Raw genomic sequence first — 25,781 nt, forward strand, 5'->3', positions numbered from 1 at the left:
TTTCCCTCTCTGTAGCCTGGACAGCCTGCATGAGGGCACTTTCTCCTCTGCTTTTCATCTGTAGCAAAGGAGCGAACACTGCCTCTGCTTCCTTCTTTACTGGGGGCCCTGCGGGTGGGGCAGGAACAAAGGGGAAAATAGGAAATGGGCGTAGGACTCCCAGGGGCCTATGGCTGAGGAACTGGGTAGAGCCTAGGCAGTGCAAGGCCAGTCCAGGCTGGCTCCTGATTGACCCTGTCTCTTCAATTCTCTTCATGTCAGGGATTGTCTTGCCACTTCAATACTTTCATTCTTTTATTCCTTTTTTTTCTATCAAAAATTTTATGTGCCTATTACATGTCAGACACTTTGCTCGGTACTGTGCAGGTCCTGAGATAAATAAAACTCAGGAATGAAACTTTTACTAAAATTTAAGCTCCAAATAAGAAACACTCATTGAATCTCCAGTGCTTAGGAGAGCATCTGGCACATAGTATCTACTCAATAAATATTTGTTGACTGAGTGAGGCGCTCACAGTGATAGATACATGCACAGGGCTGTATGGGATTGGGACTGTTTCTTCCAAGTATGACCTGCAATGCCCCCCCTGCTCTGGCCTTAACCATTCCAGTCCAGTAATGCCAAATTTGCCTTGGTTGTGCAGATGTCATTCAGGGTATTTGCTGTCTCGTGCCTTGGTTCATGGTGTTCCCTCTGGCTAGCATTCCTATCTTAGTCTCATCCTTCCCCCTCCCTTCCTACCTTACATCTTTCCCTAACGCTTAAGGTTATTAATGTATTTTACAATTATTAGTTGAGCACCTACAACAGGCAAGGAATTGTACTAGAAACTGGTGATATGGTGATGAACCATGACCTTAAATATGTCCTCACCCTCATGGGGTATATGTGATGTAGGAGAAGACAAAGAATGAGGTTGACACAATTAGTTGTCTTGTAATTGTGACTCCTGCTATGAAGGAGAACTGGTGCTATGAGCACATAAAGCAGAGGAACTTTGCCTGGACTTGGAGGTCAAGAGATCCTTCTCTGAGGAACAATGCTTACTTTGGTGAAGAAGAAGGTAGGGGAATGGGAAGGAAGAGCTTTTGAGTCTGGGAAAACAGTATGAACAAAGGCTGGGAAGTGAAAGGAGCAGAGTTTGTCTGAGGAACTGGAATAAGCCAAGATATCGGTTGGGCTTCATCATCTCTAGGGAGCCTTCCTTTATACTTCCCCGAGAAGATTTTCAACACCTCCTCAGAGCTGAAACGATTCTCTGTGCATAATTCCATCCTTGTACTGTGTTTCTCAGATTGTAATATAATCACATATGATTATGTATGTATATATCAGGTGGGTCTTCCTGTCTAGACCACAAACTTTTAAAAGGCATTTTTTTTTAACCTTTTATTTTAAGTTCAGGGGTACAAGTGCAGGTTTGTTACATAGGTAAACTTGTGTCATGGGGGTCTGTTGTACAGATTGTTTCATCACCCAGGTATTAAGCCTAGTACCCATCAGTTGTTTTTCCTGATCCTCTCCCTCCTCCCACCCTCCACCCTCCACCTTCAAAAGGCTCCAGTGTGTGTTGCTCCCCTCTATGTGTCCAGGTGTTCTCATCATTTAGCTCTCAGTTAGAAGTGAGAACATGCAGTATTTGGTGTTCTGTTCCTGTGTTGGTTTGCTAAGGATAATGGGCTTCAGCTCAAGGCAATTACTTTTTAAGTCCCAACACTTAGTAGTGCATGATATGTTGAAGGTGATTGGTAAATATTAGTCGAATAAAACAAAGAATGAATGATGGCAGTAAGCTCAGAATTATACTCTGGAATAACTTCCTAAAGTAAAGCTAATCCGTTTAGCCAATTAAGCACCAAGTCACCATCTTTCACAACCAGCCCAACTAGTGAAGGGCCTGAGAATCCTAAACAATGGTGGAAGGGCTCTGCTGCCACCTCAGGGAGTGTGTCAAGGGAGGAGCTGAGGCCCATGACAGTGGTTTTCTTAAAACAACAACAATAAAAAGTGTTTTTGGTTCCTCTATCACATGGATGAATGCCCAGGCAGTTTATTTTTAATTGCCAAGACACCACAGGTTTCACAATTCTAATATGTTCCAAAAGAAAATTTAGGGTACTCACAAAGGGCTGCCAACTTTTTACTTGTCAGATAAAGACATTAAAAAAAAAAAAAAAAAAAAAAACAAAACCAGATTCTGCTATTACTATCAATTCATTTACAAAATCTCTCAATTTAAAGAGGTATCCTTTGGATCAAACACATTTAGCTTTAGGGAAAGTTCACTGTACTGTCTTGATTGTTCTCATTTTGCTGGGACCCCATAGTGACAGTTGGGACAGCCTTTAATGATGTGAGAGCAGTGATTGCAGGTAGAGGATGCCCTGCTGGCCGGGGTGGTGTGGGGGAGGGGTGTTCCGGGGAAGGTGGGTGGCTGGGTCCTGAAGGGCCAGCAGTTGGGTAATCCTGACTTGCAATCCACTTGAAGAAATTATCTCCAGCAAAATGTCCAAAAGCAATTCAGTAATGTCTCTGGGTCACTCTGGGCATTAATTTGAATAGCAAATATCTATGTGAGTAAAATCTGCTCTTCTTTAATTAAATTAGGTTGACACAAATGAACAGCTGAAAAGAATAGCCCAAATGAGAATTGTTGAATATGACTACAAACCTGAATTTGCATCTGCAATGGGAATAAACACTGCCCATCAAACAGGTACACACACAAATTCTCCTTTTAATTTTGTATTGCCAACTATTAAAATTTTAATTTCCTCTTTATTTTGAGGTTATGTGCTATGGCATTTGACAACACTATGTTGATCTAACTTGTTCTCTGGGAAACTCATAGTCACTAGAACAGGAAAGCTTAAAGAATTTCTGTGTCATTTTTATTCAACACTCCCACTCCTCCACCCCAAGGTACTGGTGGAGTAGGTTGACTATATAGTTTCTTTGCACTGAAGTCCTCTTGCTCATGGGCTGAGGGTTCAGGGACAGATGGCAGCTCAACCTATGTGAGGAATGGCATTTGGCAGTCAGGAGATGGAGGGAGAAGGTGGCAGGGTAAGCGGATGTAGGTAAGAGAAGGGGTAAGCAAAGCGATGTTTATACTCCAATCCTAAAGAAGGAAGGAATATTTTAGGGGCAAAGGCTTCCTTTAGGAAAAGAAAGGAAATCAAGCTAACACCCCACCTTTACTTCTATGGACAGGAATTTTAAGGCACTTACCTCCCCCTTTCCAATGTTTGGCCCAGAGTCTCAAAAAACAAACAAACAAACAAACAAAAACACTCCCACTTTTAATCCTATAGTGGTTCTTGGCTCAAAATTTCTTTGCCGAAAATCCATTGTAGATCAAAGCAAAAGCTTAGTGAGTTAGTGAGGATTTTCTCCAGAAAAGTCTTTCTTTGAAGATTAAACCTGTGGAGTGTTTTGTATATAGGAATGATTGCCCAGGAGGTGCAAGAAATCCTGCCCAGAGCAGTAAGAGAAGTTGGTGATGTCACCTGCGAAAACGGAGAGACCTTGGAGAACTTCCTCATGGTGGATAAGGTAATCACTGAAAAGATATCAGCTGCTATAAGCTATCAGTCTAGGGATAAACCCCCTTCTGTGATAGAACAATGGGCTGAAACATCCAACCAGGAAGTGGGACATTAAAATAATTCTTCACTGAGCTGTGGAGTGAGTAGGTATCAACTATCTTATAACTGATATTCAATTTGATCATAATCACCAAAAAGAAGTTCCATATGACAAAAAGAAAAATGCATGTGCAATAGTAAGAATTCCAGTTTAGCAGGTCTTATTGTTGGAGAAAAACTGGCACTAGGAAAGTCCACTTAGCATGAATGCACTTTAAACAAGGGCCAAACATCACAATAAATACTGACAAAAAGTTTTAATTAGCTTCATATTTTAAAATGGTAATAAACTTATGAAAAATGCATCATATTTTATGTAATGCAACTTAAATTATAATTACACAATGTGTTTCTTCTTAGAATGACTAAAGATTAAGTGAAGTGTTGAATTTTTTGGGCATAGTTTATTTTAATAAAACTGTGTTTGACTTTTACAGTATAATCATAAAGTGGGCCATTTTTACAAAGATATTCATGGGCCTGATCATTTTTTCCCAAGGGCCTCTCTTAATTCTTTGATATTCAAATCATTCTCTTTTGAAGGAATGCCATCATGCCTGTAGATTAGCTCCTCTTCATTTGGTAATGGGTCTAAATCTGCCAGTTCCTTGCTTGTGGATGCTGTGTGTATGATTTGAGGAGTTCCCTAATACCACGTCTATTGATTCTGTGAAATCCTGCATTTTTGCAAGGTTTGCAAATGCACTCTGTTGCTGGTTTGTTTTATATTGCATTATTACATTTGATGCTGAGAGGAAAGACCAATGGATGTAAGGGTTTTGTAGTCATGGGGAGAGATGCTTGAGTGGAGACTAATTTATAATTTGTCAGTTAATGGAGGTAATGCTCCCTGAACTCCAAAGTGCACATGCATCACTGGGAATCTTATTAAAATGTAGATTCTGATTCTGCAAGAATGGGGTGAGGCCAGAGATCCTGCAGTCCCAACCAGCCTCCAGGTGCTGCCAATCTTGCCAACCTTGCTGGTCAGAAGCCACATTTGGAGCAGCAAAGCAGAGGATGCCTTTTCATGTTAGGCACTGCCACCATCTTCCACCTACCAGCCCCTGTACCACAAACACTTAGATGACATGGTCTGGGAGGCCTGTTCAGCCTAGGGCTTCATGAGCAGAGTGGCAGAAGTTGACTTACTGCCTCCTGCTTCCCAAGAACATATCTTTGCTAGAAGCGATTCTTTAGTCTCTCTCCCACACCTAGGCTATCATTTCACTTGAGAGGTATATCATGAAACATTTATTTACATATTTATTTCCCAGGTTTTTTTATTGTGGTGAAATACACAAAATATAACATGTATTATCTTAACCATATTTAAGTATACAGGTCATTGATGTTTGATACGTTCATCATGTTGTACAACCATCACCACCATCCATCTCCAGAACTCTTTTTCATTTTGTAAAACAAAAACTCTGTACCTGTAAAACAATAACTCCCCATTATTCACTTTCCCTAGCCCCTGGCAACCACAATCCTATTGTTTGTTTCTATGATTCTGACTACATATAAGCAGAATCATAGAGCATTTCTTTCTTTTTTTGTGGCTGGCTTATTTCACTCAACTTAATGTCCTTGAGGTTCATCTATGTTGCCGAGTGTATCAAAATTTCCTTTCTTTTTAAGGCTGAATAATTTTCAGCTTTGTTCACATTTTGCGTATCCATTCATACATTGATGAACTCTTGGATTGCTTCCATGTTTTAGGTATTGTGAATAATGCTGCTATGATTGTGAGTATTCAAATGTCTCTTCAAGATTCTGTTTTCAGTTTGGGGGGAATATTTACTCAGAAGTGGAACTGCTGGATCATATGGCAATTCTATTTTTAATTTTTTGAGGAACCACCATACTGTTTCCCACATGACAATATCATTTTACATTCCCACCAACAGTTCCCAAAGATTCCAATTTGACCAAGTCCTCACCAATGCTTGTAATTTTCTGTTTTTTCTTTTTTCAAACAGTTGCCGTCCAAATGGGTGTGAGGTGATACCTCATTCTAGTTTTGATTTACATTTCCCTAATGATGAGTGATATTGAGCATCTTTTCATGTACTTATTTTTCATGTGTGTATCTTCTTTGGGAAAATGTCTATTCAAGTCCTTTGCCCATTTTTGAATTGGATTATTTACTGTCGTTAGGTTTTAGGAATTCTCTATATATTCTGGATGTTAATCCCTTATGAGATATATAATTTGCAAATATTTTCTCCCATTTTGTGGGTTGTCTTTTCACTTTCTTGATAGTGTCTTTATGTATGAAAGTTTTAAATTTTAATGATATCCAATTTACCTATTTTCCCTTTTGTTGCCTATGCCAATGGTGTTCTATCCAGGAAATCATTGCCAAATCCAATATTGTAAAGATTGTGCCCTTTGTTTTCTTTTAAGAGTTTTATAATTTTAGGTTTTACATTCATGTTTTTTATCCATTTGGGGTTAATATTTGTGTTAGGTAAGAGGCTAGCTTCATCTTTTTGTATATGGTTGTCCAGTTTTCCCGGCACCATTTATGGAAAAAGCTGTCCTTTTCACATTGAATGGTCTTGGCATCCTTGTCGAAAATCATTTAACCATATATGTGAGGGTTTATTTCTGTGCTGTTTATTATATTCCATTGGTCTGTATGTCTGTCTTTATGCCAGTACCACACTGTTTTGATTACTCTAACTCTGTAGTAAGTTTTGAAATCAGGAAGTGTGAATCATACAGCTTTGTTCTTATTTTTTGGGATTTCCTTGTCTATTTTCAGGCTCTCTTAAGATGTCATGTGAATTTTAGAATGGGTCCTTATATTTCTGCAAAAGACAATTTTGGGATTTTGATAGGGATTGCATTGAATTTGTAGATCACTTTGGGTAGTGTTGACATTGTAACAATATTAAGTCTTCTAATCCCTGAACATGGGATGTATTTCTATTTATTTATGCTTTCTTTAATTTCTTTCAGCAATGTTTTGTAGTTTTTATTGTACAAATCTTTTACCATGTTGGTTAGTTAATTCACAAGAGTCTTATTCTTTTCTATGTGATTGTAAATGGAATTTTTCCCTAGTTTTCTTTTCAGATTGCTCATTGTTATTGTATAGAAATGCAGCTAATTTTTGTGTGTTGACTTTGTATCCTGCTACTTTGCTGAGAAATTTATTTTTAATAATAAAATACTGAAGTCTTCCAATAAATTGCTTAAAAAATAAAATAGGGCCAATTTAGAGGTCCTTTTTTTGAAGTAAATTATTAGAAAACCTTAGTATTTTATTATTAAAATAAAATTAACGCTTGTTTTCATAAGCTTTCTGCCATGAAAGGAAAGGAGTATAAGCACAGCTATTAGTCCCAGGGTACCGCCTTGGGATCATGTCACCAGGCTGCCAAGGTGGGGGCTTATGGGGTTACTCTCTGGAAGCAGCTATATAACTTCTGGATGTGGTCCTCCACTAGAACACTCAAAAAGAAGTATTCCTGAGTGGCAATGTGTAGGTAATGTCTTCCTGTGGCAGCCAAATAATTAGTTCTCTCCTTTGTTTCCAGTATTTTCCCATTCCCTAGTTGAGTTGATTGGGAATAGTTGAGACAGAATTTTCTCTTTCTATCAGGAGTTCCAAGGTCCATTCTCCTTCTTCTAGGAGAGTCTACAACCTAAGCTCATTCCTAGGAAGGCAAACTCAGAGGTCTGGAGCGGTACAGGGTAGCATTCCTGTTCCAGGAAGTCAGGCTCATTCATATGTCACCTGAGGAGAAAACCATGCCAAGGCAGCACTCCGTTTATAAATTGATAAAACACAGAGGAGTCCAGGATGGAAATGTTGTGATTCTCTTAAAAACAGGACCCTGGAGTGATGCAATCTGTGGAGACGTCACTAAGGCCACACTCACTTACAGAATCTGTAACACCACAAGCAAGTGAACATCTCCCCACTCTGATGATGCAGGAGAAGCCCCGCAGTGTGCTTTGCCTCACTTCTGAGGATAGACTTTGCTAGTTTAACACTCAACACGGTGGGCTATCCCTCCCTACCTTATAAAAGCCTCACAGAACATCTCCTTTTTCTTTCTTATTAAGAATATAGGTAAAGTGGCTCCTCTTGTCCCATGTTCTTTGTTAATTGTAAAACAAGCAGGATGTACAGTGAGCTTCTTGCTTTCCTGGACTTCTACCTATTCATGTGGGCAGTGTGGCTTTGGTTGCCACCTCCAGGGCTGCTTGTTTTAAGGAATTCTGCCAGAACATCCTGGGCTTCATGTGCTGTACTAAGTGCAGGAGGTCAGGTAAAGGTGCAGCCTGTCCATTCTTCACTCCATTTCTGTCCCACCACCTGATCTTTTTTTGTAAATAAATTTTCACTGAAGTTCAAATGCAAATTAGAAACATTTATGAAAATGTTGAAATATTGCTCTCCACGATTGCAATGTCACTTCTGCAGGTACCTCACAACTTGATGCCAAAACAGGAAAAAGAATGGCTGGATCTTTATAGACTGTCTATGCAAGCAACCAAAGTGGGTGATCTTTGTCAAAGTTGGTACAAGCAGCTTTTCTTTCTCCCTTCCCAGGAGAGATGACCTTACAAGACAAACTACTTATCTGGGGTAATTTGCCTGTTCTCATAAATTCCCCATAGTGTCCCTGTGCCCCAGTGAAGGCCCAGTGGCAGGAGGTGGAGTGAGAGGGATTGGGAGTGACACTGAAAGCAGGGGGACTTGTAGGCTGTAGACACCTGGTCTAACCCTGTGTTAGACCGGTGGCAGCTTGGCCTTTTTTGCTTGTTCATCTATCTCTTTATTTGGCAACTTTATTTGTTTCTGTGATTCTTTAGGGGCAGGTGATCACATTTTTTGAGCATTATTATTAGATGTGCTTGGTGTAAGAGAAACATACCCAGTAAATGTAAGTACTGCCTTAAAGTCATTCACAACTCAACCTGTTTAAAGGTGAGGTGTGTCTTATGAATAATTATTCCTTGGACAATTCATGTTTTTTGTTTTTTTTTTTAAGTTTAAGATTGCATGCTGTATACCACCCTACTGTGGCTTAGTATGTGGGTACTTTTTACTCATTGATTCCATTTTTTAAAATCATAATGTAGCAGGAATTGTCTATTTGAATGATGCAATGATAAGTAGCCCTTAGTTCCTGTCTCCAAGTAGCTTATTGTCTAAGAGGGGGATGATAAGACAGGTACACAAGTAATAAAGCTCTAAGTTATAATGTGAGAAATACTAGGGGATGCATAAATAAAGCACTACATCAGCTCAGAGGAAGGAAAGAAGAAAGCTGGAGACAGGGCAGAGGTTCACAGATGGAAAAGAAGGGGGAAGCCTTGAGAGGCAAGCAAAGGAAGACATGATGGACCTTGGGGACTGAAAGTGTGGCCAAAGGAGGACAGATGGCCTCTCAAACCTTTCTTTTTCTTGTCCAAGATATGCAGTTACACACTCAGTCCTATTTTTCTTCCTTTGGCAATATCTTCGTATATGAGTTCTCTTCTTTATTTTCTTTATTCTTTCCATTTTTCTCCCACACTATTATAATGATCTCCTAACTGACCTGCTAGCCGCCAGTAGAATTATCTTCCTTAAAAACAAAGCAAAACAAATCTCTGATCATACAATCTCCCTTTCCCACTGGCCCTTTATTGGCTACAGACTGTCATAACCCCTCCACAATCTGGATGGAGTCTTCTCTTTCTAACTCGTTTCCTAATGCTCCCATAACCCCTTAATCCCATGATGCCTTCAGTGCAGCCAGACTAAATGACCTTCTCACCTTTTCTCAAATAAGCTGGGCCCTTTCAGAATATGATATGTTTGTGTCCTTACCTTGGAAGACTTTGCTACTGCTCAACACTTTGCACTGAAAACTCCTACATATTCCTTCAAAGCCTGGCATTTCCCTGTACTGCCTAGCTTTCATCTCTCTCCAGTAACTTCCACTGCTCCCCTTTCCCGGACGCAGGTACCTTTTGTTTGCCAGCCCCTCCCTCTCTCTGTTCCTCAAACCTGCCAAGTATGTTTCTGCCTCAGATGTGTTCTTTTGAGTGGTTCTCAGCCCTAAAGACTCTTCAGATGATCTCATCATTTGGACCTCAATGCCGAGGTCTTCCTTAACCACCCCATCTAAAATAGTCCCTGCATCACTTGGTTTCATTTTGTTTCTAAGAGTCAGGGCCACTGTGAGAAAGTGTAGTGCCTTTGCTCTAATTTTAAAAGGTGCCTCCTCTGGCTACTGCCGACCCTATCCATCCCGTTGGTTGGGCCTCTGTGCTGTAAACAAACTGTGAACTTGTACAGGGCAGCCTGGAGGGTATTTGCCCCTAACTGAAATCATCTTGTTTATTCACAAACTTTTTTTTTTTTTTGGCCAGTCTCTCCTATTAGTTGTATGAGAACAGAAATTTATGCTTTTTAAAACTATCCAACACTTTATTGTGGCTTTTACCCCAGAACTTCAAGTGCTGTAGGAATTCAACAAATATTGGTAACATGAATTAATGAATTCTGTGATGCCATGGTTGATCCTGTTTCTGTAGTGCCATAGGCCTCTGCATATACATCTTCTAGAGTATTTATCACATTGTACTGCCATTCTCATTCCATTATCTTTCTCCTTCACTAGACTGTGAGACTCCTGAAGTCAGAGAATCTGCCTCATCAATGCTGTGTTGATTAATACAGTATCTGATACATTGTGGATACCCCTGATAAAAATTCGTGTATATTAATGCCTGAGTTTTTAAATCTCCATGAAAGGAAGAGAAGTGATTTTATTAACTTAAGGAAATCTGAAGGAGAAGTGATTTTCTGAGGAAAAGATAAGGTCAATTTTGGCTTTGAGATGTCAACTGGACATTCAGATGAAAAAAAAAATTCCGGAAGGAGACCGTGAGTGTAGAACTTGGGGGGGCAGTTAGGGTAGAGAGGAAGCTGCAGCCACGGATGAAGATATTAAATAAGAAGGGAAAGCTTATGGGTATAGGTCACAGGTTGCAAGCCTGTGGCCAAGTCTGGGTTGCAGACATTTTTTCCCCCATAGTGTTTTAAAACATTTCAGATTTGTTCCCTACTTTTAAAAATTAGGAGATCTTCATAAAAATATCAGATTTATGGCTTCTTTGAAATATCAGAAGGGCTGGGCACTTGGGCTAGGAAGTGGCTCCTCCAGTGAGGCTTCATGTGCCTTCACATCATGGCTACCTGTTACCTTCTTGGCCCTATGGGCTTTCGAGTTTATATGGAATAAGAAACAGAAAGAACCAAAGAACTGAAAGCAACACCTTGAGGAACACACCCAGTTAGGGCCTGTAAAGGAAGAAGAGAACCTGTGAGGGCTTAGAGGATTGGATGAAAGTAGGAGGAAAACATGGGGCAAGCACAGTGTCAAGTCAAGTGAATGAATAGGATCAATAAGGAAATGGGGAGGAGAGAGATGAGATGTGAGGCGCTCTCTGGAACAAATACAAGGAGTGGGGTGCAGGATACACACAGACTTAATTTTATAAAATACTGCCTCCTGTTGCTCAGTTCTCATTAACAACAGCAATGCATGAGGCTTACTGTTTCTCTGTATCCTCAACACCTAACATATCAGACTTTCTAAAATTTGCAATTCTGATTGAGTTAAAGGGGCATCATATTGTTTTAATTTACCTTTCTCTGATTAGTAATAAAGTTTTGCATCTCTTTCTTATGTTAGCTGTTAGGTTTTTCCTTCTGTGAATGGTTTGACTCAGTGTTTTATTGGGTTAACTTGTCTTTTTCAGGACGAGAATATAACTTTTCACTTGACTCTATTATTTTATTTTTTCCTGGTACTTTCAAAAATAAAATTAATATACCAAGTCTATAGTAACAGCTTAAGAGACTGACAATTATTTTCTATTTCAATGCCTTGTTAGCTTCTTCCTAGTGCTAATTACACCTTTGAACTCTATTGTTTATTTGTGGTTTACTTGTTATTGGTCAATCTCTCCCACTAGAAAATATTCTCTATGAGGACAGAGATCCTGTCTACTTTATCTAATTGTTTTATCCCTGCACTCACATGAGTGTCTAGCATATCGTAGGTGCTTAATAAAGAACTACTGATTGGGGTCATCAATTGAATATTGAGGTGCATGTGTCAGGTCCTGAGTTGGTCCTGAGGAGTCACAAGACAAAGTCACTGCTTTCAAAAGGAGCTTGTTAATCATCTTGGTAAGACAAGAAATCAAAGAATTATAACAAACTCTGATATTTGCTAGTTCAACTGGAAACTTGTCTCAGTCAAACACTCAAGCCCTTTCCACAGAAAATTGCACTTATCTAAAAATAATAAAAATTAAATGAGGCTTCTAAGGCAAACAAAGGGCAACAATACTGCACACAATTTTAAACACTTTTATGAATCTTGTGCTCTTTCCATGTAAAGCGGAAGAAAAATGAGTCCAAGATATGTCCTCTTTGCAAGAGAAATATGCTTGCTAGAGAAGCCCGTCCTCCAGAGACCTGTTGAAAAGCCACCTGGAAGTCTGAGCTTCCACACCATCCCAGCAGCCTGCTTTTCTGATTTAAGGATTCTGTTTTTTTAAATCCATGTCAGGGCCCAGTACGCTCTCCACAAAATCAACTCCTGGACAAAAATCTAAAGCTGAGTTTATTCAAAGCCCAAACAATTGCCAGACACACCCATTGGCTAAAGACAGTTTTTCTCCCTTTGGCAATCATTTTTACAATGCTCAATTACAGGCTATTTTATTCCCATGGTTTTATTATACAACATCAGTCCATGCAACACCAGATGCATCATTTACCATAAGGAGAGATTTTCAAGTCTGCAATGCTGTCTTATGAGGAAAGAAATAAGGGCCTATTTCAACTTCTTGAAGCTTGCTTTGCCATCAGGCTAAGTTACCCTCGCTCAGTGTCGCTAAATAAAGGGTGAATTGTAGCTTCCAAAGAGAGAAGAAATCAGCTCCTCTGCCTGGCTGTGCCCCAATGTCTTGGGTACATTATCTTTAGACCTGCAATGGACCCAGGAACTTCCAGGCTGTGTTCTGCCGAGTCCAGGGGTTTCCTGGAGGGGGTGGGGTGAGAGGGAACTCAAGGGCTTTCAACTGTTTCCTGAGCTAATCTTGTCGCAAAGAGGACAGGACCTAATCTGGGTAGAAGCTGGTTTGTTAGATATCATCGAATCACCAGCCCATTGCCCTAGATGATAAACACTAGTGTTTGTTTAATTCGCTCACATTTCCATGGGCATTTCCCAACATGAAAACGGAATTTGGACCTTAGGTGTTTTCTTTGTTTTTTGTTTTTGTTCTGTTTTGTTTTGTTTTTTGCTTCTCTGAGAGAAACTTCAGATAAAAGAATAAACTTGAAGCTGGTACTGTCTTGATTTCTCTAGAGAGCAACACTATGACCTCTCAGTGCCTCATGCCATGAGCCACCTGTAAGAATATTCATTTAATCATTAGATGTGTACTGAGTTATTAGTTTGTGCTGGCGTGCCAACTATGGATGAGATGTGAGCCCTGTCCAGGTGAGCCCACTCTCCAGGTAAATCTAACACCAAGTTTAAGGAAGATGGGAGCAGGGGAGGACAGGTGATTCAGGTAGAGGAAGCAGCATGTGCTGGATCCAGAGGCTAGAGGAATCCTGCCGTGTTCAGTGAATGGCAAATGGTTCAATATGGTGAGAGCATAGAGCGTGAAGGAGGCTGTAGTGAAAGATGAATTTTAGATAAGGGATACCTGCTCTGAGCTCACTAACAGCTCTGGTTTCACAAATGCTTTCCTGTTGTTTTCATGTGCAATACACTTGCTGGTGTGCCTCTAGTGCCCATTTAGAAAACATGCTCATTCTGTCCATAGGTACCCTAACTCCATAGCAAGTCTCAGTGAGTAAAAGATTCTTAGGTGAATTGAAGCAGTTGCCACCTTTTGCTTCACAATCTCATTAGCAAATTTTGGTAGCAAGCTGATTTAACCATTTTTACATCACAACTGTAAAGTTGTGTTTCAGCTGAGGTAGTGGACCCCATTTAAAACCGTTAATAGCTGGACAAAGTACAATAATTAATTGGGTTCAATTACAAAATGGTTAGTTGTCAAGGATGAGCATCAAATGGGGAGACTTTTCAAAATGCCCCTCAGCCCTAATGGATCCAAACTTCTTTAAAACTTTTTTTTTTTTTTTTTGTAGAGATGGGGTCTCACTCTGTTGCCAAGGCTGGTCTCGAACTCCTGGCCTCAAGCAGTCCTCCCACCTTGGCCTCCCAAAGTGCTGGGATTACAAGTGTGAGCTAATGTGTCTTGCCCATGAATCCAAGATTCTACATGGGGTTCAGACATGTGTATTTAGAAAAAAGTTCCTCAGGCGTCTGTGATATGGGTTCTTGGTTCAAATCTGCTCATATAGACCTAATCACTTGCATAGAAAAGAACATTTTCAGAAAAACTCTGGATTATAGTTTTGAACATATTTATACTGGCTTCACTCTGACAATGGGGGACAGAAGTCAGAACTCCAAATATTTCAGTAAGTGTCAACCCCTATAATATGTATTGGAAATTTACTTTTCAGTAATTTACTATTGGATAGATCCATAAAGTCAGAGCCAGCCATAATTATAATCAGGAAAGTGGTAGTAAATTTCCTCTCCACTTTTATTTCCTCTTGAATAGGAAAACATATGAATTATCTCCTTGCCTATTGGATCCACCTGTAAGATATATGGTACTGGCAAATTTGAGTTGGAGAAATTAAAGCTGACCTTTTATCATTATTGACAAGTAACCAGGCAATTGCAGCCATTGCTTATAGCCTATGAGGCAGTATTGAAAGTCCTGTTGAGGAAAACACTGCAGAAAGAACTTAACTGCGGTTTAGAGGTGACTTTATTATCATTCTCCATAGTCTGCTTTGGCTTGAGTGAAATCACAAATTAATGTATTAAGCAATTTTTTTTTTAAAGAAGAAGAAGCCGGTTACCAAGGGAAAAAAAAGAATATCAGTAGTGTCAGTGAGGATGGAGAGAAGTGGTGGCTTTGCGAGATTTAGGATGCGGAACTGACAGTCCTGCATGGTAGATTGCCTGCCAGTGAGCAGGGTGCCGGGAGGGGTCAGAGAGGACGGCTGCAAATCTGTTTTGGGCTGCTGGTGGACATCAGCTGACCGTGTGATCTACTGTAAATAATACAGCTGTATTTACAGTGTAAGGCTCTCTACAGGGTAAACATAGTAAATAATGATTTAACATTTGTTATGATTTGGAATCGTAGAATGCTGTTTCTATCTTCATAATTTCTGCCTTATTTTTATTACAACAAATTTGAGAGTAAAGGAAAACCAGTACCAGGATTAGAAAATTTAAAAGGGCTTTTGTCAGGAGATTTTTGTTTTTGTTTTGTGATTAAAAAAAAAAAAAAAACAAACCACTTTTAATGAAAAATTTCAAATGTATAAAAATCCAGAGAGAATAGTAATGAAACCCCATGTATGCCTCACTTAAATTCCCCAGTTATTCATATCAATTCTTGTCCAATCTTATTTTATTTAAATCACTCACCAATTACCCTCTCCCACCAACTGGATTATTTAAAGCAACCTCCAACATCATACTATTTTATTATAGATTTTCAATTTTTTTTCTAAAAGAAAAATGGCCTCTTAAAACCAGAACCACTATAACATTATCACACCGAAAAATGTACAGTAATTTCTTAATAGTATCAAATCCAGTTGGTGTTGAAATTTCCCCAATTGTTTTTACATATGTATATATAAAACAAAGAAACAAATACCTGCAATAGTTTTAGTACACATTGAGGATTATTGCCTAGATTTATTGTTCCATTAGGGGTTGTAAAACAGTGATATTCTATCATTTCTTCTTTATTTATTCTCTGGAATTTATTATCTGGAATTCTTCTTAAATGAACTTTCAAATATATAGATTTTATATAGGACAGGCAGGATAAAATTTTATTATTTTATTTACAAGATTTTTAAAAAATGAGTTAAGCCCTTAATGTCTCCCAAAGGTAAATAATAAACTATTTTTAAAAATTGAATAGGATTTTGGATGCTTTTAAAGCACATTTGATTCTTTGTTCTCTCATGGTTATTAGTCCTTCGATGTTCTATCTTTGGCCAATGAGAACTTCTTCAGTTAGCTCCTGAGTCATTTTGACCCAACCACAGTACTCTATGATAGCTTCCTTATTTTCTCATATTGGAAGATATTCCAGGTTCACTTCAGACTTATCCTACCCCAAATCTGGAAGAGTTCCAGGTTCACCTCAGACATATCCTACCCCAAATCTGGAAAAGTATCCAAAATCTGGGTCCTTTCACTGGGAATGGTATTTAGAGACTACAATGAGGAGTCTTCATTGTTAGTAGGTGGGAAGTTTTTTTTCCAGTCCTTTTACTTAACATAGCTAGAAAATATCTTTTTCTTTTAAGAAATGAAATATATCAGGAATTCATACTAATATTTCTAACTTAAATTTAGATTTGCTAGGCTTTTACTAAGTGTTTTAATTTTATGTTTATATCTCTTTTCTTAAATGCTAAAAATCTTGGTTTATAGCATTATTAACTATGTATTTGTTTTATCCAAATGTGTGCTGTCTATGCATGTATACTCCATCACTATTATTACTAACAGTATGATTATTGAAATTAAGATTCCCTTGCTGGTTGACTTTTTTTTTAAATTTTTATTTTTTTGTCTTTAGGGTCTCTCTCTCTGGGAATGGGCAGTCAAATTACTATGTTTTGAAGTCACTTAATATCAATCTTCTCTGTAAGGTTAAACCAGAAACTCAATACCCAATTAGGCTTATTTGTTTTATTTTGCCTTCTATTTCTAGGGGATGTTTTTAAAATTTTTGTTTAGTTTTTATATGTATTTAAAATACCCGCATATTCTAAAGGTAAATTCATAAAACAAGGTACATTCAGAGAATCTGGGTTCTATCCATTTCACCCATCTTGTTTATTCCTTTCCATTATGTGTAACAATTTTAAGTTAGTTTTTGGTTTATTCTTCATTTTATTAATGTAGATATGTTTTGTATTCTTCTTATACTACAGACTTTGCTCCATAACAGCATATAGAGATATTCTTCCTTTCTTTTTACAGTTGCATAGTATACTGCTATGCAAATGTACCACAGTTTATTATCAATTCCCCTATTAATGGACATTTGGTTTGATTGTGGTCTCTTTTATATCTTACTTTTCTCCAGGAGATCTATGGAATAAACTCCTAGAAGTGGGTTTACTGGCTCAAAAATAAAAATATATGTAATTTTGCTAGATATTGCCAAATTCTACTCCAGAGTGGTTTTATCAATTTGTTATTTGGATGGATTTTGAAGGATGTATGGTAAGACTTCAGAAAAAATGTAGGGTTTTCTGATGACATTTGAGAAGCCAAAACAAGTCTGATTTTTTTGTTGTTGGATTTTTTTGTGTTTTTTTGGTAAGTTTTCTTAAAGCAAACATAGTCCTCAGAAATCAAGCTTTTGGTCACTTTGCATCCCATGTGCGAAGGTTTTCTGCTTCCATAAGCTGCTAACTCATAGCCCTTTTCAATTCACTTGTGTCCATTCTTACTGAGCATTTCCTGTGGGCAAAGGCGTGTGCTAAATGCTGGTGAGATATGCAAATCAATCAACATAATTCTGCCCTCCACAAACTCACGATCCAGGTGGGAGACAGACACATAACATCTGATACAAGGCAAATGGCCAGCTGATAGAATTGAACATGCTTTGAGGACGTTGTAGAGTGACGGGTGCTCTCTGACTAGTGGTCTCTGGGAGATACTGGGTATGGTGGGATTTGGACTGGCCTTGAGGAAAGGCATTTTTATCATAGGTAATTATGGGAGTGAGGTCTCAAACACTGGAGAGTACGGGGTGTTCAGGGGCCTTATCAGATCTGTGTGGCTGCTCTGGGAGTTTCAGAGAGTTCTCCAGTGTATCATGAGATACATCTGTTTTTGAACTTCATACGCTAAGCCTTGAATCTGGAATGTTCAGCTTTTGATTCTTTCTGAGTGATTGCTCTACAGTGTTTGAAACCTCAAAGCTTCAATTTGGATGATAAGAATCTCAAAGGCACGGAGCCCTGAGTTTGACCCTCAACCACAATACAGTCTCTATTGCCCTTGAACCCAGTCTTGGACCAGCCTCTCTGCAATTCAGAAAGTGCTGTGGGATTTTGAACTTGCAAACAGAGAGAGAGACAGGAGGAGGGGTCATGGGGTTGGGATATGAGTTGATAAGAGCTTTCCAGCTTTTTATTATGGCTGAGAGATGGTCACATGTGTTCATATGACAACTGAAGTGTGTGGCTGCTGAAGAGGATGGCCTGGACTCTCTGGGTTTGGTTGGTCTCCCCTTTCTTTTTCTGATGTGTCATTACATTTTATGAACAGGAAGAAATATGTGCTTTCTTTAAAAAAATTGCTTCAAAGTTAGGCTACAATATAAGCGGTGTACAATAGTTCATTGGATGTTGAAGCAGATATTGACACCTCAAGAATTATCTTCTCATTTATAGATGAAGAAACGGAAGCCCAGAGAAGTTATTGCATTTTGTCTGGAGTCTCACATCTAGTAGGTGGCAGAACTCAGAGAAAAGCCCAGGTCTTTGTTCCTTCTTCCCTCATATGAGCAATTTGATGCACATTTTACAAGGGAGAACTGGAGTCATTTTCTAGGAATTTTGGTGATTAACAGAAAATTTAACATTCAGAAGCCTGTTCTGACTTTCTTTTTTCTTTTTCTTTTTTTTTTTTTGAGATGGAGTTTCACTCTTGTTGCCCAGGTTGGATTGCAATGGCGCAATCTTAGCTCACTGCAACCTCCACCTCCCAGGTTCGAGTGATTCTCCTGCCTCAGAATTTTAAATATGGAATAATGGCCATTGAAAATAAATCTTTTGCCAATGTCCTTCAGCTCCTTTTTTGAGTTACAAGGTCATATTTTCATTTTATTGGAAATTGAACAGAAGCAGTTTACTACACAGCCAGCAGTTTAGCAAGACTGCGTTAGGTTTCAAACCTCTGCAGATTTATCTTGAATGAACTTGAAGATGTGGGTGTCTGTAACCATTTTCAACGGTATATTCCAACTGTCTTTGAATGGACTGTGGACAGCTTTGTAGTCGATCTCAAATTGTTAATTTATGCACTCTGTTTGATTTTTCCCTTTTAGGACCAGATCTTTATGGAAAATGTAGGTGCAGTGAAGCAACTGTGCAAACTAACTAACAACCTTGAGGAGAGAATAGAAGAGTTAGAAATATGGAACAGAAAGCTGGCCCAGCTAAAGCGGCTCAGTAGTTGGAAGTCATCAGCCAGTGAAGCAAGCACAATCAGGTACATTCAGCCAGGATTGCCATAGAAATTTGGGGAAAGGAGAGAGTGAGCTCTTTCCAGAATAAGATCAATCTAAATGGTATTTTTGATCAAACAGCAACTGCTACTTTCTGATAATGAAGTCTGCATTTTTCTTTTAGAATATTTTGGAGCACAATTGTCTTATGTGATAACTTTCTTATTTTTTTTCTGTTGTTGGTTTTTTTTTTTTTTTTTTTTTTTTTGAGCGTAAGTTTTGTTGTCATCCAGGCTGGAATGCAATGGCGTGATCTTGGCTCACTGCAACCTCCTTCTTCCAGGTTCATGTGATTCTCCTGCCTCAACCTCCTGAGTAGCTGGGATTATAGGTGCCCACCACCACGCCCGGCTAATTTTTGTATTTTTAGTAGAGACAGGGTTTTACCATGTTGGCCAGGCTGGTCTTGAACTCCTGACCTCAGGTGTTCCACCCACCTCGGCCTCCCAAAGTGCTGGAATTACAGACGTGGGCCACCATGCCTGGCCCTGTTGCTGTTTTAAAAGTGGAAAAAAACCAGGAGACATCTGTTTAGTAGCAGTTGTTACAGGAAGTGCTAAATTTTCACATAAGGGTGGCTTCTCCTTTAATGAGGAGAAGTGGTCATTTCTAAATTTAGAAAACCATGTTTGGTCCTCAGGGGAAGACTTTTTGTTATTTTTTTCTTAATTGCTTAAGAAGGTAAATGCACATTTCCTGGAGTTTAGTTTTGAGAAAAAGAGAAATATAATGTTTAATTTATTCAGTTATACTTACTGAAGTTCCTTTTCGCAAAAGGAACTCTCAATTGCCATGACTTTTCCTTTTCAAAATGTCACTGTATTGCAAAAGAAAGTCATATTGTTGTGTTAGTGACAGGCTGGGCCTTTGTCATATATCTCCTGGAGAGGTATTTGAATAGTAACCAATTTTCTCTCTCTTTTAAAGCAAATCTAGCAGAGCCGTTAGTGCATCTTCTCCAAGAAGGGCTGTTCATAAAAAAAACAAGGTAAATAGACAAATTTACAATGAAAGGAAATGATATTTTCTACTTAAAATGTCTTTAGAGAAATCAGTCAAGAATCTTTTTCTCATTTATTTGTTGAGAAAATCCGTAGTTTGCATCCTTATGTACTACATGTGTTTAAATATTAGCCCTCTAGTAGATATTAACTGGCTTTTTAAAGCAAAGTTTAGAGAAACAAGTACAAAATATATTAATCTCAGAATTATTATCTGCAAGTTTTTGTTTGTGTTGTCCCCTTCAGGCGAAAGTCAGCAGCCTCAGCATACAGATGGCCTTGTGCTGCCAGATCTGTGTACATGCCTTGACCCCCACCCCCTTATCTTTGGCTTTAGGAGATCCCAAAGGGACTTTAGTTAATCCTCAAATCCCTCTTTTCCCTTTGATATTTAGTACTAAATATGCAAATGGAAGAATAGGTATTCACTTGCTGGCAAAGGTTAAAATGTGATGGTTTTATTAATGAATAAAGAAAGCATTTATTAAGTAGGATAGTATTTATAGTTAAAGTGAAGGTTAATCATTTATTAACTTGAAGGACACCCTCTCCATCACAGAGAAATATCAGTAAGGGAGAAGCTGCAATACACCCTTCCTAGCAGCACTTCATAAGTAGCTACAAAACTCAGCTTGCTCCCTCTGATCCAGCAGTGGCCCAAAGGTGGCCCTTCCCTGGGGAGGATATCCATGACCTTAACTGACACCCTATTAAAGGTTGACCTGATGCTTGTGTCACTGCCTCATTTTACTCTCTACTCCTCATGCTATACTGTGTTGATTATTCTAAAAGGATTCAGAAAGAGTTCAAAAATTCTTCTACTAAAAACAAGTAAACTATTATGCAGCTGACAAGCTCCTTAGTGTATTGACAAACACAAATACCCAGGTAAAAATATATGTAGAATTGCTCTGGGGCAAGTTACTCAATCACACTGGGAAATAGGGACAATTATAGTATTTACACAGATTGTTGATAGGATTTAAATGAGGATTAAGGAGCTACAGCTCTGCACAGCACTCAGCACTTAGTAGGTTACTCAATAAACACAAAACACGAAAAATATTGTGTAGGAAAGGTACCCTTTGGACTAAATAATTTTCAGTGGGACAGAGGGAATGGTATCCACATCCATGGCAGCCCTGATAGATGCAGTTTGGTCACCTGTAATCTCTGTAGCTCCCATCTTGCAAAATAAGAGATTCTCTTTATTTTGCAGTTATCTCAGAATATTAACTAGAATATGTGGCCCATGAGAGCAGGCTCTGTGTCTGCCTTCCTCATTCTCATGTCACTAGGACTAGCACGAAGTAGGCACTCAAGAAATATTTGTCAGATGAATACCTGAGTGGAGAGCCCAGTATGAAAATATTCCCTGAAGTATGACAACTTACATTAAAAAACATTAAGTGGTTCAGCGTCTTGGGTATGTGGGTGGGGTATAAGCTGAGGTGTGGTCCCAGGGTCGGGGACTCATGTAGGCCTTAAAGAGCACCCATTCAACTCAGAGACCTCTTGCTGTCACTGTAGAGGGCCTGTGGGAGGCAGAAAGGGTGAGTCAGATCTCTTCTAAGGAACTGCATTGTAGCCAGGGAAGATTGGAAGAAAATACAAAGAACAGTTGTACGTGGATGTCATCAGTGCTGCAGAGGCTCAGAGTGTCAGGAGGTTTATGAGAGTTGAGCCTTAAAGGAGGAGTAAGCTTTGGCTAGACAGCGATGAAATTGAAGGAGAAGTTACAGATGGAATGGCATAAATGAAAGTCTGGTGGCTGGAAATGGCTTCCTTGAAGGATTAGGTGGGAGTTGTTTAGGGAAGATAGTGGAAGATAGGGCTGAAAATAAAGAAGCCATGAAGGCCTTTTGAATAACAGCAATATCTAAGTTGTATAGTTTCCTTTCTTTAAAAACAGACAGTAAAAAGGAGGCAGCATAGCATTGCGGTTAAGAGCATAGATTCTGGAGCCAAGTTTTGGGGTGTTCAAATTCCTGGCTGTGTGATTTATTAGCTGTGTGATCTTGAGAGAGAAACTTAGCCTTCCTGTGTCTCATTTTCCCTATTTTTAAAATGGGGTTGATAAAGGTACTTGCTTCATAGGGTTGTAGAGGATTATTGTGAGGATTAAATAAATTGATATATGTAAAGCATTTGCATAGCACATAGTAAGTGCTACATAATAGTTGTTATTAATGTGTTCAAACTCAATATTTTAGCGAATCTCATTTCAGGCTTGTCCAGGGAGCTCAATAAAATACAGATAACTAAAGTGCTTGTTCCCTCTGTGCTGACCTGCTAAGAGATCTGAGCTCTTCCTGTGAGGTTGACTTTTACTTCCATGCTACCACCCATCTCCTAGGTGTCCTCTGTTCCTTGGGGACTCTGTGGGTCATTGAAATGCTTGTGTGTGAGTGGGGAGTGGTATTCTGGAGTAGGGTGGGGGTCTTGTTAATGAGCAAATTGATGCTGTGGGCAGTTAGTGGGTCTTACCAGATGGTAAGAAGCCTGACTGGGCCCTGCCTTTACTTCCACACGGCTCCCAATGCTGGCCAAGATGGTGTTCATTCTGGAGGAAGATTGAAGTCTCCTGATGTAGCTCTCATTCAATCAGTAGGGTTCCTCTTTTTTCCTTCTCTTTCTCCACCTCCAAGAGGTAGGTGGGCCATTCTGGCTATACGTAGGACTCAGGATGAGATAGGAAGCTCCCCAGGATTCAAATAAGAATTCACTGACTATTTGGAGGAGGAGAGGGAAAAGGAAAGAATGAAGATGGCTGGGCATGGTGGCTCACGCTTGTAATCCTAACACTTTGGGAGGCCAGAGTGTGTGGATCACTTGAGCCCAGGAGTTCAAGACTAGCCTGGACAACACAGTGAGACCCCATCTCTACAAAAAATTAAAAAATTAACTGGGTTTGATGGCTGTAGTTGCAGTTACTAGGGAGGCTGAGGTGGGAGGATCGCTTGAGCCCAGGTGGTAGAGGCTGCAGTGAGGCAAAATTATGCCATTGCACTCCAGCCTTGGTGACAGAGCAAGACCCTATCTAAGAAAAAAAAATGAACATGGGTAAATACTTTTTATTGTCCTACCTCTTACAGGTTCCCAGTCCCTACTCTCCCCCAAATAAAACCTATTGAATAAGAATTTTACATTTAGGGCATTTAGGGTTTTCTCAAGCACCGTAGTAATTCTATGCACACCTTAATTTGAGAGACATTACACTGTTTATTGGATATACCTAATAACTCTGAAAAGTAGGCAGGTATTATTTTATTATTCCTATTTTATTGATAAGGAAAATGAGGATCAATGACATTTAGATAACTTGAAGACTCAACTCTAAGTCTGACTCCAGGTCTTAGGCCATTTCTCTATATTAGGCCAAAGGATTTGGAGGAAAAGCATGGAGACTTAAAATAATTCAGTAGCTGTGAGGGTAGATTGAAGGGGAAAGCACTTACCCTGAAACTAGTCCTATTTAATTCCAGTCAATTCAACAAATTTCATTGAGTTTCTCCTCTGTGCAGTACACTATTAAGATGTCCTCAGAACAGTTTCTGTGAGACCTCAGAACAGTATAAGCCGTTGACTCCTTGGTCATCACAACAGCTTCCAGCTATACTTACAGATGGCTCAGTTACAATAGCCCTAAGGGATAGTGTATTTGGTAAAAATGGTATAGTGAATCCTACACCCCTACCCTATACTACATGGAAGAACATTTGCTTTAGTCAGATAGCTAGCCCAATAAATTAAACCAAGAACGAATTTAAAATTATTATCACCTTATTGTACCCAATAAATTAAACCAAGAACCAATTAAAAACTATTACCACTTTATTCTAATACCCTAATAACCAAAAGCATGACTCTATCCTATATCCCCAGAAGGCAGCAGGCATAATACTCCTTATTGCATTTATAGGAAACTCATATTTAAGTAGCACCTCATTTAAGTGGGCAGAAAACTCCTATCTCTTCAGCCAGATTCCCCAGCAATTGCAGAGCTGTCATTCTGTAGCTCTTGGCTTCCCCATATGCAAGTTTGTATGCCAGTATGTGTCAGTCCTAAAGTTTTGTCTCATTCACATACTGGAGACTATAATTTACTAATTTTCATGTCTCCTATAGTGTTGTACATAATGCTGCTCAATAAATATTGTAGAATTAATATGAGAATAAATAAGACACAGGCCCAGAGATACCTGTATATAGAGGTGAAAAATTGAATACTGGTGTTATAATTTTAAAAAGCGTTTAGTGGGATTTCATTCTATAAAAACCATTTTCATCATTTGTCATGATACCTGAAATCATTCCATTGGAATTCATCTCTTCATGTCTCGAAGATCTTTTGATTTTCAAAAGTATCCTACTCAAAGAGATGGACATCTGTGGTCTGACAACATCTCACCTCAGGTCCCCCTTTCTCATAAAACTGCAAAGATAAGTGCCCAATGACTGGCAAAGATCATTGTCTGCAGGATGTCTGGGAAAAGGGAGATTGCTGTAGCTTGGAATTTCAAGGAAAGGGAGGTACTTGAGATAGACTTTGAAAGAATGTTGTTTTCAGAGAGGCAGGGAGGAGGAAAGATGTAAATTGAGGCAAGCACTCAAACTATCCCAAGACAGCAGCAAATACCCATGCTGGGAGCAATTCTCCAGGCTCCCTTCTCACAGTTAGAGTTACTAATTTATCACTGCTCATTACTGAACCTTTTTATAGGTTTATCTTTCAGGAAAAAGACGGGCGTGTCCTAATTGGGTTTTCCAGACCTTGGTTATAACTCTGATTGCTGTGATGGCATTTTGGTAAGAAAAACTTCACTGTTATGCCATGTCAAGCTCTTTTGTTCCTTCCCATGTTTCTTTTATCACATATGAACTGGGGACTTGCCTGTTTACTTCGAAGACAAGAAGCCCTTTAAACTAGGCCCTGAACTTTGATAGTGGAGAAATGAGGGAACCTTTTTTGAAAACTCTTATTTTGAAGAAAAAAGCACAGGCTTTCTGCCTTAAATATGACATGATTTTTTTTCAATTAACTGCTATGTTTAGCAACAAACTGTGCCTTTCGTGTGTGTGTGTGTGTGTGTGTGTGTGTGTGTGTGTGTGTATCTTTCTTGGCTTTGCAAATTCTGTTTTCTTTTCTGTTGACCTTGGAGAAAGAAGTAAATAGGAAATCAAGTATAATCCACTCTCCCTTGGTCACTCATATTTATGGTAACTCTCCTGGATTCTTCAGTGAAGACTTTTCACCAAAGGGACACCAAGATATACCATGTGATGGAATTGTAGCCAAATCTACTAAGCAGTTAAATCAAGCAAATACAGTGAGGACAGCAGTATTTGCTATGCAAATTGGGCAATTTTTGATGCCATCCCTCCTCTGCAGCCCGCAAAGGCAGGCCTTTGCTAGAATGCAGGGCCCTTTCTCAGGTCTCTGGGCTTCTGCTGCTGTGATTCCCCTCCCCCACCACACTGGGCCTTTGAGACCTGGTCATCTTGCTGTGTTCTCTTGCCTGTCTTCTCTGGGCCTTTGAGTGCACCTGGTTTTTTCTTAGTCGGACTATTCACATGGTGAAAGGATATTTATCTGTCACTCAAAAAATGCTTTGTTAGCCTGGGAAAGGACTGGCTTCTGGGGCCTGTCTTAGGGGAGACAATTATTCTCAGGGGCAAAGCAAGCTGTGGTCTCAAAGTGCTTCCAGTTGCTTGACCTAAAGC

The 25,781-nt window shown here is 39.2% G+C and overlaps 1 protein-coding gene across 1 annotated transcript in view; it reads left to right on the plus strand.

The window, feature by feature from the left end:
- The window catches only part of MYRFL (myelin regulatory factor like), a 115,721-nt gene that overhangs the window by 71,009 nt on the left and 18,931 nt on the right, over positions 1-25,781 (plus strand). Inside the window, exons 12-16 of the mRNA XM_050750009.1 lie at positions 2,609-2,717; positions 3,447-3,556; positions 18,877-19,040; positions 19,984-20,044; positions 24,781-24,866. Coding sequence (XP_050605966.1) covers positions 2,609-2,717; positions 3,447-3,556; positions 18,877-19,040; positions 19,984-20,044; positions 24,781-24,866 — 530 coding nt within the window. The remainder of the gene's footprint in view (positions 1-2,608; positions 2,718-3,446; positions 3,557-18,876; positions 19,041-19,983; positions 20,045-24,780; positions 24,867-25,781) is intronic.

Source organism: Macaca thibetana, chromosome 11 (assembly GCF_024542745.1).
Source record: "Macaca thibetana thibetana isolate TM-01 chromosome 11, ASM2454274v1, whole genome shotgun sequence".
In the NCBI taxonomy this organism is placed as follows: Eukaryota; Metazoa; Chordata; class Mammalia; order Primates; family Cercopithecidae; genus Macaca; species Macaca thibetana.